The sequence below is a fragment of the Myzus persicae genome, unplaced genomic scaffold, assembly GCF_001856785.1.
Source record: "Myzus persicae strain clone G006 unplaced genomic scaffold, MPER_G0061.0, whole genome shotgun sequence".
NCBI lineage: Eukaryota > Metazoa > Arthropoda > Insecta > Hemiptera > Aphididae > Myzus > Myzus persicae.
Window position 1 is genome coordinate 175,168 of NW_019104200.1, and position 12,071 is coordinate 187,238.

General features: G+C 27.6%; 2 protein-coding genes across 2 annotated transcripts; both read left to right on the forward strand.

The window, feature by feature from the left end:
• The first annotated feature begins 109 nt into the window (after nucleotides 1-109).
• On the forward strand, nucleotides 110-599 carry LOC111039918. Its single transcript, XM_022323580.1, has one exon. It carries the CDS (start codon nucleotides 127-129, stop codon nucleotides 595-597), a length of 471 nt encoding a protein of 156 aa, XP_022179272.1. The 5' UTR covers nucleotides 110-126; the 3' UTR covers nucleotides 598-599.
• Nucleotides 600-3,888: 3,289 nt separating this feature from the next.
• On the forward strand, nucleotides 3,889-8,412 carry LOC111039894 (cat eye syndrome critical region protein 2-like). The gene is made up of 5 exons (XM_022323544.1): nucleotides 3,889-4,162; nucleotides 5,945-6,036; nucleotides 6,446-6,592; nucleotides 7,387-7,668; nucleotides 7,760-8,412. Exons 1-5 carry the CDS (start codon nucleotides 4,150-4,152, stop codon nucleotides 8,354-8,356), a joined length of 1,131 nt encoding a protein of 376 aa, XP_022179236.1. The 5' UTR covers nucleotides 3,889-4,149; the 3' UTR covers nucleotides 8,357-8,412.
• Nucleotides 8,413-12,071: the final 3,659 nt, after the last annotated feature.

Consider the following 12,071-nt stretch of genomic DNA (forward strand, 5'->3'; position numbering starts at 1 on the left):
GTTTTATTTTTAAAGACAGAAGCTCCCGGAGTCCCTCTTCCTCCCGAACCTGTACTTACACGTTGGGGTTCTTGGATTGAAGCTACTTCTTATTACTGCCAATATTTTAAGCAAGTACGAGATGTTATGCAACATTTTGATTCTAACGATGCTGTATCTATAAATGAATCTCAAGCCCTTCTAAATGAAATTTCAATGGAACCAAATTTAACTTTTATACATTCAAATTATAGGTTTTTACCATCAACCATAACTAAATTAGAATCACAAGGAGTATCATTAACTGATTCAGTAACAACAGTAATGTTCACAAAAAATAAATTGGACGAAGTTGCGGGTGACGTTGGAATGAAAGTAAAAACAAAATTCAATCAAGTTTTAGAAAAAAATGATGGGTTTGCAATAATATTAAAAATTTTAAAAATGTTGAATGGAGAAAGTTCATCGATGGATGGTTTACCAGAAGACCTAACGGGAAATGATTTAACATTTTATAAATATGCACCAGTAACATCAACAAACGTCGAAAGAAGTTTTTCAAGGTACAAAACCATACTGGCTGACAATCGGCGATCATTCGACGTAGAAAATATTTAAAATAAAATTATTGTGCAATGCAATGATTTTTAAATTTCTTTTATATCTAATTTTTTAATTTTACTAAATTATAATTTAGTTTTTGTGCATATTATCTTGCATATTTAATGAATTTGAATGCATATTTTCAATTTTTTATGTGCATATTTGCATGCATATTTTTCCAATTTTACCTCCTATAACTTCTCTGCCCTAATAATAATATTATACCAGGTGGATTATTTTGTACCAGCCCGGGATACATTAAATGACACCGTCCCACTGTGGCACACATTGCACAGTGGCCCAGTCCGCCTCGATATGTACATGTCAATTGTTAAGTTTATCTAGATTAAAATCATATACATTCTTGAAAAGACACTATATATAGTGAACCCGATATGTCGTCTCTATAAAGCAAAAAAACTTCTTACTACAGTTTATTCTTAAGTCATAACAAATTACATATTTTTGAATATGTGAAGGGTATTAGCTAAGAGTCAACTACTATAAGTATTTAAATAATTTATTTTTTCTAATTCATACTATTCGTTTTAAATAAAAAACGAAGAAAAATTAAAATATAATAAAAAGCCCACGAGAAGCCCTCCGTATTAATCTTACCCTTAATTTAAATTAAGTATACTAAACGTACTAAAGATTAAAAATATATTTAATTTTATACCTATTGTAAGCGTGGGTTATTTCTATGTTTGGAGAGATATTGAATAATTTACATTCATAAATCACCCATTATAACTGCTTCTAATTGATAACAATAAAATAAAAGTCGGTACCTACTATTCATTTTTGCGTCAGTTCGCATCCCAAAATAATTTAAAACTTCCATCAGTCTTAAAGTAAAAATGTTGTATACTTATTACAACATAGTAAGTATAACATAAATATAGAATATACAATACCATTTAATAATTAAAAATATGTAAAAATATTTCATTTTGAACGGTAGAAATATATTTGGTGAAAGTGTAAGTTTTCTCTAAATGTACAAAGTCACAAAGATGATATATTAAACACTAGGTAGTTGTAGTAGATACTACAGCTATATATTTCTTCGAGAATTGGATATGTAATAAGCTAATAAATAAAGAAATTGAACAACGGCAATACAGTTTTCTTACAGTCAAATATAAGTACTAAATGAATGAATCTCTAATACCTATAATATATAGCCATATATTGTATTTGGTAATCGGGTAGGCAATTAACACACAATTGAACGTTAGCAATAGATTTTCAGGATTAAGGTAGGCAACTTTGTATACAAATTGACGATTAGCAATAGATTTTGGGAACACTTGAATTCTCTTATCAAATATTGCTAGCGGACCGTACATCCCGCTACCACCAAATACCAATGTGAATTTTTATTCTCTATATAGGAAGTGATTTTTTAACACCATAATACATCTATATTCTATATTTTGATTTTCCAATTAGTAATAAGCTAAGACCATGGCAAGATGTAGGTAAAACGGTGTAGTCACTATCAATGATACGTATGAGGAATAAATGTGTACCATTTTTACGGCAGTTTAGTTACAGAATTGTCAACCAGGAAGAGCTAAGAAGGCCGATTTGAAAATATTTTATAAGCAATATTGTCTATTTAAGTATATTTGTTTTGAATAATATACATATTATTAACATATTGATGAACATTGTTTATTTATATACACTACCTATAGTAGAAATATAACCACTCACACCTCCCTAAAACTAATAAAAATTATTATTATTTTTAAACAATTCCCATATTGTGCTAATTAATATGCCCAACAAATGTTTTGTTCCCGCATGCAAGTCTGGTTACTTAAGTAATACTAAAATAATAAAAGCAGCAGGGAAGAATGTACCAGCCATGTTCCATCCACCACAAGTAACACTTACCTGATAGTTATTGTTTTGTTTTATATTATAATAATATTTTGTATACTTAATTATGCACTGTAACATACCTCTAACGAAACTTAACACATTGACCACCGAGAGGAAGCCTGCGTCCACAAATTTTTTTTATTATTCTACTGATCTTTATATAACATTTTTTTTAAGACAAAGAAAACTATACAATACATATAAGTAGGTATATAACTTAATACTAAAATAATTAAATATACAATTAATTATACAAAAAATCAATAATAAAGAACAGTCTGATTTTTAATACAAATTTAATGTTTGCATTATGTCATTTAAATCAAAATGTTCTCTAGGGTTCTTAAATTCTAAGTTATCTCTTAGAGACTTTATATTTTTAATAAGAGTAACAAATACAATGTTTGAATATGTAAAAAAAAATAGTAATAATAATAACAAAAACAAATAAATATATAAAAAGCTACATAACAACTAATACAGGTATTCTGGTAGAAACATGAACGTTTTAAAATTATTTATCTTGCAGGACTTACAATGTGTATGGAATAATAAAATACCACGGAAAGATAGAAACTTATCCATAAAAGATGTAGTTTGCGGTTTACATTTTAAAGAAGATGATTTTTTAAGATATGAGTGTAAAATGCCTGATGGGTCAATTGAATACATTGAACGAATACGTCCGGCATTAAAAGAAAATTCTATTCCAATATTTTTAGACTTACCAGAACGATTTTCAAATGTAGGGACAAAAAATAGGCAAGAAATTAAAAAAAGGGTTTGTAATGCATCAACAAGTGACCTAGATGAAATTAAAATAGTACAAGAACAAAATTCACCGAATGAGTAAGACACTACTTGTACTTAATGATGCTACTATGCTACTAAATTTATTAATTACATCAATAATATAAAAATTTAATTTAATTATATTTTGGGGTTTCTTATAATTTCAGAATTTTTGAATTGAAGGAATCTTTTTCAATAGCTTAGTTATTATTTTTACGTCAATAGTATTAAATAGTATTATAAATTTGAATGAATATTGAATACTGAAGTCTGAAATTTTAAAACTTTACCGCGGATATTACGCAAAACGACATTACAATACGGCCTTCTCTATAAATAAATGATAAGAGTGGTTGTTCTCTGGTATAACTGCGGTTACACAGTGACCAACTTGAGGTGGTGTTGCACAGCAAGTCGAGGGACATTTTCGATTTGCGGATCGTAGCGACGGCGCCGAGGAGCGTAGCGACGAGTGCCGCTAACAAGGTATCGCTATAAATTATATCTTATTGGGGGTATCACTGCTGGATCTGGTACATTATGGTATAAGTCGTGATATCAACTTCCTTATCATTTTTCGGACAACTGCACCCGACCCATTTTTATCTCATACATTCTTATAAATTTTAAATGTTATCATCACGGGATTCGAGGAGTACGGGAAGCGTTGGTCACCTAACTTTACACCCGTCGCTAATAATTACTCATTCAATATTTGTATTTTGTACATTAATAGTGACAACTGACAATATGAATTGATTCTGCAGTGATTCATAATAATATACCATAGACTTATAAATTTAACCATATTATATTTATATGTCCATATAACATACCAAATTAGTCTTTCGGTAATTTTATTTCTACGCTTTTTCGCTAATTATGATGGACGATGGTGAGTACCTATTAATACGTCAATATGATAATTACTTATTAAGTTTTAGTATTTTAAGTTGTGAGATATAACATTTATATTCAACAATGAAGTATTATTACCATAAGCCCGAAAGATCTTATAGGTCTATTATCAAATATCAGTACAACTTGTAAACAATACTTAATAATTTCCCTCCATTTTTTTTATGCGGCTAGTGATCTGAGATTTATTGTACATAATATTATTTAATTTTATAATGTCGTTTATAATTAGTTCTAGTTTTCAAGCCAAGTGTATCTAGTCAGATATAAACTCGGATTTAAATTAAAAAACATTAGGATAATTTTGTTTTGTTGAATGCGAATCCAAAGTCCAAGAAGTTTTACTCTTATGTCAATATGACTTATACATTAATTTATGCACTTTGCAATTTGTAGCAAGTTTGCCTATCACTTAATAAATTCTAAATAAGGGTGTTTGTTCTGCACAATATAAGTATTTGCAAATGTGGTCCTCAATTATATGTACTTTAAAATTACAAAAATTAAAAATTGAATTAATTCATTATTTAAGAAAAATAAAAATGAGGGTAGATATGGATAATTAATGTATGTAGGTATATTATTAAATTGCATAATAAAAATCACCTGACTGCAATATTACTCACACAAACACATGCAAATTATTGAACTTTGTGCGAGGTTTGTGAGTGGCAAAATAAAAATTCCAAATTTTTTGAATTTGGTAAGCCACAATATTAGAAAACAATCTAATAATTAACAGTAACCTAACTAATAATTGGTAATAATTTTATTATTTATATTATTTGACATTTTTGGACATTAATGATTATTTAAAATATTTTATAAAATGTTTTTAACTGTGAGTACCTTCCTAAATTAATCGGCTATTATTTAAAAATTATTTTATTATTATTTGAAGTTATACGTTATTTTTTTATTTTTATTTTATAATTTTTAAAATATTTTATTTACATCATAAGAAACATAGGTATGTAATATTTTAAATTTTAAAACCTTAGCTATAAAAATTGAACATTTTCTAAATTCTAAGTATGTAGTACTACACTATAAATATATATTTGTGATTAAATATTAATAATGTTGGTGATTACACTAAGAAATGAAAGTTAAAAAAAATATTTGTTTAATAATTTGCATGTGATTGTTAGTAATATTGTAGTCTGGGGATTTTTTTTCAGGGATTGTTCACCGTGAATTTTTATTCTGTTTACCATTAGTGGTTACCTACATTATAAAATAAATCTTAAAAATTGGGCTACAGTATAATTATGTTACATTGTAACAAAACGTAACAAAATAAAATAATTTACAATAAAATGAAATATTCATGTTAATTAAATTTTTAATCATTTTTTTTTCATAAAATAATAATAATTAATCACCTATGATCCATTTTTTGTTTGATTTTTATATGTATTAGTAAAATATATAGTATAATAATAATTTGTTATGGGGGACAAAGTGGCTGAGTGGATAATGCGTCAGTTGCAACGCGCACCGTCGCCGGTTCAAACCTCGGTCACGAGCGGCACTTCTCTCCGAGCAGTCGTGGTGTCCGGAGAGAGAGGGTGCCATCCCCCAACCGGGCATGGCAAAAGCCTACGGGTGCCCACTAGAAACTCTGCCAAACATACACACACGTGTTCCATAACCCTACAGTTTCAAAAACCCTACAGTACCACAACCTACAGCTAATGGCCTCACTTGTCAAAGCTTAAATAAATAAAAATAATAATAATAATTTGTTATATTTCAGATATTCACACTTGGTGGGAGATACCAAGTATAGTACATTTTTGTAATACTCTTGCCCTTGTCGCTAAAGATATCAGTCAAATAGACATAAATGTAAGTACAAAATATTATATTAAAAATTATACTCAAATCGTGGGGGAACAGGAATTATAACAGTAAAACTTGAAAATATTTTACAAAAATATAAATATTTAGATATTGAATTATATAATAAATATTAATTAATTATTAACCAGATGTTCTTATACATTAATTATTAAACTCAACTGTTGTTTTTTTTTAATTTTTGTATTTTTTACTTAATTTTAATAATAATATTCATCAACATAGTGAGTAATTGAAATTTTTATACACTTATGTATTTAAAAAAAAAAACAATTGCTCATTATTCAGTTAATTTTAAAGTACTCATCCAAAATGTTAAACTATTATTTGATATAATAAGTCAATAATTAATAAGTGAATTATAATTTTACTATCTTTAACAAAATATAATTCACAGCAATTTGAAAATGCAGTTGAAGAGAATTCATGTATGTTGACTGATATAGCATTCCGATTTTCAAAAGTGTGTGGTTATTGGAAATTTTATCGAGACCCAAATGAATGGTGGAATTATATGAAACGAAAATTTTTGAGTAAATGCACTGTAAGTTTAAACTAATATTGCTGTGTTATTAATTTTAAAACATATAAGTATTAAGGCCCTGAACATAATGCACTTACATGTTTATTTTAAATATAGTTTAGTTCTGTTTCCAAAAATAACTTGTAGGTTTGCTTTCTTATTTTTCTCATATTTTGTTATTTTACTTTTTTTAAAATTTAAAATACAAAATATGATTATGTTGAACACATGGATCCCAATACCTCTTGTGGTATGAATAAATGAACTAGTTCAACAAAGGTTTCTTAACTTTGTTCGGTATCAATTAAAAATTAGTCACCCACCTTATAACTATCCTCTAGTTGGCTTTAAAATGTTAGCTTACAGATGGTTTGAAGCTAATTTAACTTTTCTGAGACTTATTATTGATTCCCCTGAACTATTAACTCAAATTAACCTTAAGCTTTTAAGTTCTAACTTTTAATACTCGCCTCATGTACTTGTTTTCTTTACCTAAATACAATACCAATTATTCAAAAAAACCAAATAGTAAATACATACTCATCAACTCTATTAGTTTAATTGATATTATGTATGTATTAATAATATTTTGAATGTATTAATTATCTTGTATTGATTTGGGTATTTTCCGTGTTGTAGTAAATAATAAAATAACCACCTATAAATTACAAATTTGTCCTTTTTTGGTATCAATTTAGTTTAGTTCCATTATTTCAGTAATGTGTATTGTTGTAAGTATAACCAACACTTTAATGCCAAAGATAAATAGTATAATGTTTAAATAATAATTATTAGGTACTAATTATATTTTTCAGATTTACAACTTTAAATATTCACTTGATTCAGCAACATATTTTGATGATTTAACACGAAAACAAAAAGTTGAATTTCTTTACATCTATTGCAATATTATTCTTGATGTTAGGCATATTCAAAATAAAATCTACAATAATTCTGACATATGGCACATGTTAAACATAAAACCATTAGGTTATGACCATAATAAATCAGTGTATTGGTATTTTGGTACCAATAAATTATATAGAGAAGACTTTGATCACTCATTTATAATGTCTACTGGCTTACCAGGAAATCGAGTAAGTACAATATGCTTTATAATATATTTTGTTTATTGAAACCCTACTTTTAGATTAACTTAAATTAGTTAATTTACTTTTTTTTTTACAGAATCGCCTTAAAGTAATGCCATATGAACCTTATCCATCAGGAGTTTTTGGCTCAGGAAAATGGAATACAATATGTGATAATATCAACAGTTGGCAGTCATTAGCTGATAATTTTAAATACAGAACAAATGTAAATGTAAAAAAATTACATAAAGCAATATCTGATATTATAAAAAATCTTCCTGAAGTAAGGAGAAACAAATTCCATTATAAGTACATAAAACCTAAAAGGACTTATGGAAGAACTCTTCAGTCTACGGGTGTCACGGATGCTGAAAAAAAATTGATTTCAAATTCTAATGTTATTCAGCAAAAACAATACTCACAAAATGTTATAGAGAACCAAAAAAAACATAAATATAATTCAACGGTTTCTCAAAGGACTGAAGCATCTAATCTTAACATACAAGACCAAAACCTAAATATTTCATACTCTTCAAATGTGTTTGACAATGATATGAATAATGTAAATGCTAATGACTGTGATCAAGAAAATAATCATAATTTAAATGACTTAAAACGTAGATTAAGATCTTCAACAAATGGAACTCTAACACCGCCATTCAAAAATTTAAATTATTACTCCTCTAAAACTTAATTTATCAGTTTATCACTTTAATATAGTTTTACGTTTATAAAATTAATATAGTAAGATAGGATATACTTAATTTGTATTCATTAATATTGAAATCTTTGAAATCTTGTTTGATAATTTAAACTCTATGAGAAAAAAATGTTGCTTTATTTTTGCATGATAAATTAAGATGATATTCTACATGTATGTATTCATTGTTTGCCTAATAAATAAAATAATTTGCAATTTTGTCTCTGTACTCGGTACTCTTATATTCTATTCAACATGTGGACTGTAATCTGCAGCCAACTTGTTGTGTGGATGTGGCTTTGTTTCAAAGCACTGGACTTGGGCAGTGATTTGGTAGGGAAAGCAGATGAAAACTTGTCACCACCAACTACCATTCTAATGTTGAAAGGAATATATTCATAATGTCAATCGGGGAGAGATATTCTTACCCTATGTCTTCTACCTCCTCTCATTTGTACATATTGCAACAGGCAAATATCAATTAGAATTATAAAAAATTTAAGTAAATGCAATATTTTCCATTGCAGTATACAGTTACGTTCATAATACCGCCTTGGCAGGGTACATTTTTAACTAAAAAACTACCTACTTTAACAATAATATCCAAAATTGTACCATCTTGTTTGTATTTTTATTTCTTGTAATTGGCTTTACAACTTTTTCATAAGGTATTAGACAAACTTCAGAATCAAATAAAAATTAATACACAATTATTCAAGATTTTCTAATCCAAAAGCCACAAAAATGAAATCCGTTTGAAAAATATAATATGTTACTATTCGATTGCATTAGTTGAATACCCTTATTTTTAATTATTAAGGATAGTAGGTATCTTATAATTTATTGTCAAATTACATGAAATGAGTAGAAATTTAAGAGAGCAGCTTTTGGTAATTATCAATATTATTAAAGAGGTGCATTAAAGATGGCAGAAAACTTTGTCCTAGCATGAAAAGTTCTAGTTGCGGCACTACCTAGTACTAGCGTACTCATGGGCGTAACTAGGATTTAACAGCTACAGGGGCTAGAGTCCTAGAAAACCCAAGTCCAAGATAATTTGTGGGGGGCTTTGCCCCCCACACCCCCCCTAAGCATCCCTAGCATTTAGTAATCACAAGTCCTCTAAAATCAAAATTTAAAATAAACCATAGAATCAAAGTATAACCTAGTCAATAAAAACAAATTTACATTATAATTTATAACTGTATACGCCTATATTTTGATGAAAATAGTTTTAAAATATCATCATCGTTTATTACATTAGATAGTTCTCTTTCTATATTAAGTATAGCCAGATCACTAAATCTGTTTTGGGTCATAGTTGACCTAATGTATGACTTAATTCTCCTCATACAAGAAAAAGATCGCTCACACGTAGCTGAGCTTATGGGTATAGCAAATGCAGTCTTTAATAATAAATAAACATTTGGATAAACTTCTTGTTGTACAACTGATTTTAACAGTTGAGATTGTGTTTTTTCTTCAACATTCATACCGCTTATGGATTTGTCTGAATTTTGAGCATTTATCAAACACCTTTTTGCTACTTTTAGTTCACACTTTAATGCATCTTCATCTATATTAAATAAAGACTAGAACAAAAATCAAAAGAACTATGTTTAGGTCAAAGTATTATTTAAATGTAAAAATATAAAAAATACTCCACCGATTATGTGTCAAATTATTTTAATATTAGTTGGCTGCTATTTAATTACCTTATAACTATTATAATATATATATCTCACTTTCTGATTTTGTTGATTCAGCAACTTGTTTTTGATTATAACCAAGAACCTGCAGTTCAATAATTAAAATTTAAAATGAAATTTAAACAGAAATATCAAATAATAATTATCCTATAACTAATAAATAGGTAATTACGTAAATCGTATTACCTCAATTGTTTGTATATCTGGTAAGACTTTCATTGATGATTGGTTTTTTGGTGCATCATTATTATTTTTCTTAGCACTACTTGCTTTTGATTTAAATATACTGAACATTTTAATAAATAGGTAATGGGTAAATTCAATAAATTTAACATATACGCAAAAAAAAAAATATTTGTTACTGAGACACTGTCTAGTACACTAATGACGCAGACGCATCACGCATATCGCATAGTGCTTGTAAATTGAGAATTGTTAGAAAATATTATATAATAGTACTATGATCACTAGGGCTAGGAAAATGAAGCACTAAAAACCTACAATAAAGGAATTAAAAAATTGCCAATAATGCTACAAAAAAAAGCATTTAACCAGGAAAATGCAACTAAAAAAGATTTAAAAATTAATTTTGAAGTTTAGCTGAAAAATATTTTTAATATCAAAAAATAATTAATTAAACACATTTTTATATGTCCACACCAATTAATTCTTAGAACAGCCAAGTACAATTTATAAATATTGAAAAAAATAAATTAAAAACGGTTTTATTATATTTTAGGTACCTGTTTATTATATAAATATTAAAAAAGACTATAAAATATTTTAAATTTCTTTGATACTAGGTAGGTATAACACTTTAACAGCACACGCGAATACGTAATTACAGGAAAAAACGATTAACGCCTTGTCGGCATAACGTATTGTCGATTACTGATATCGTGGTTCCGCGAGTCGCGACAATACTCCGTACGCTAGCACTCGAATATAAATAGAAATTCCTATAATTAGGAAATGCTAAATAATATTATTGTAAATTTAGACATAGTAAACAAGTCAATAAATATCGTTCTCATTGCGTCTGAAGTCCAGACATAATATTACGACGATATTACAGACGTCGTATTACGTGACCACTACTCCCCACTCGGTAAACAGTAATCACAAAATCTAAGAATCTACTTTCAGAAATATTTTCCGATAAGGCGATAATATTTCACTACGAATTCACAAAATATATATAATTAAAATAAATGAAAAAATAATAATTTAGATAAATATGTACGTAAATGTTAAATATGCGTATAATTAACAAAAACCAATTAAAAAGCTAATAAACTGACAAAAAAGTACCAATAAAGCATTTATTTACGAATATCACAAGAAAAAGCAAAAAAAGCAAAAACAAAATTGCATATTTGAACTCTGTGATGAATGAATCGAATTTTATTTTTGATTAGCTATGTCCTGGAGTACTATGAAAGAAAATGCAAATGCTACAAAATCCTAGCCCTAATGATCACTAACCACTAACCAGTAACTGCTGTACGCCTGTACGATATAAGTATATAACTAATATGTCTATACAAAAATACGCTAATACGGGTAGGTACCTATTTAAAGATAACAAATATAATAAGTGGGTTTTGGTCTTCGGGACATACAATACAATCCTATAAATACTTTGTAGTTTGTGTAAAACTTTTAACTGATAAACAATCATAATAAGTCTCATACCCGCGTGGCCGCGTCGTACATTCAATAATTAATGTACCATATTTAGCCATATGTGAACAATACTCATTAGTATTTAATATTTATTGACTCAATACAATACGTCAAGACAATTTCTTCCGCTATAACTATAGGTAACCAATTACTTACAAATTTGTTTTTGGTACATCCACAATAAAACAATATCAATATGTATAAAATATTTATTAATTATGAGTTATGACATATGAGTTATTTTAAACATTTTTTTTTCTTATTTTTTCGGATTTGGGTTTTAGCTACAGGCTCAATTTGAGGCTAAAATGTAA

Bases quoted from the DNA above. Each gene is read 5' to 3' on its own strand.
- LOC111039918 (XM_022323580.1), top strand. From the start codon at position 127: ATGCAACATTTTGATTCTAACGATGCTGTATCTATAAATGAATCTCAA.
- LOC111039894 (XM_022323544.1), top strand. The intron at 6,037-6,445 runs GTAAGTACAAAA...TATAATTCACAG, and splicing joins TCAGTCAAATAGACATAAAT to CAATTTGAAAATGCAGTTGA. The intron at 6,593-7,386 runs GTAAGTTTAAAC...TATATTTTTCAG, and splicing joins AATTTTTGAGTAAATGCACT to ATTTACAACTTTAAATATTC.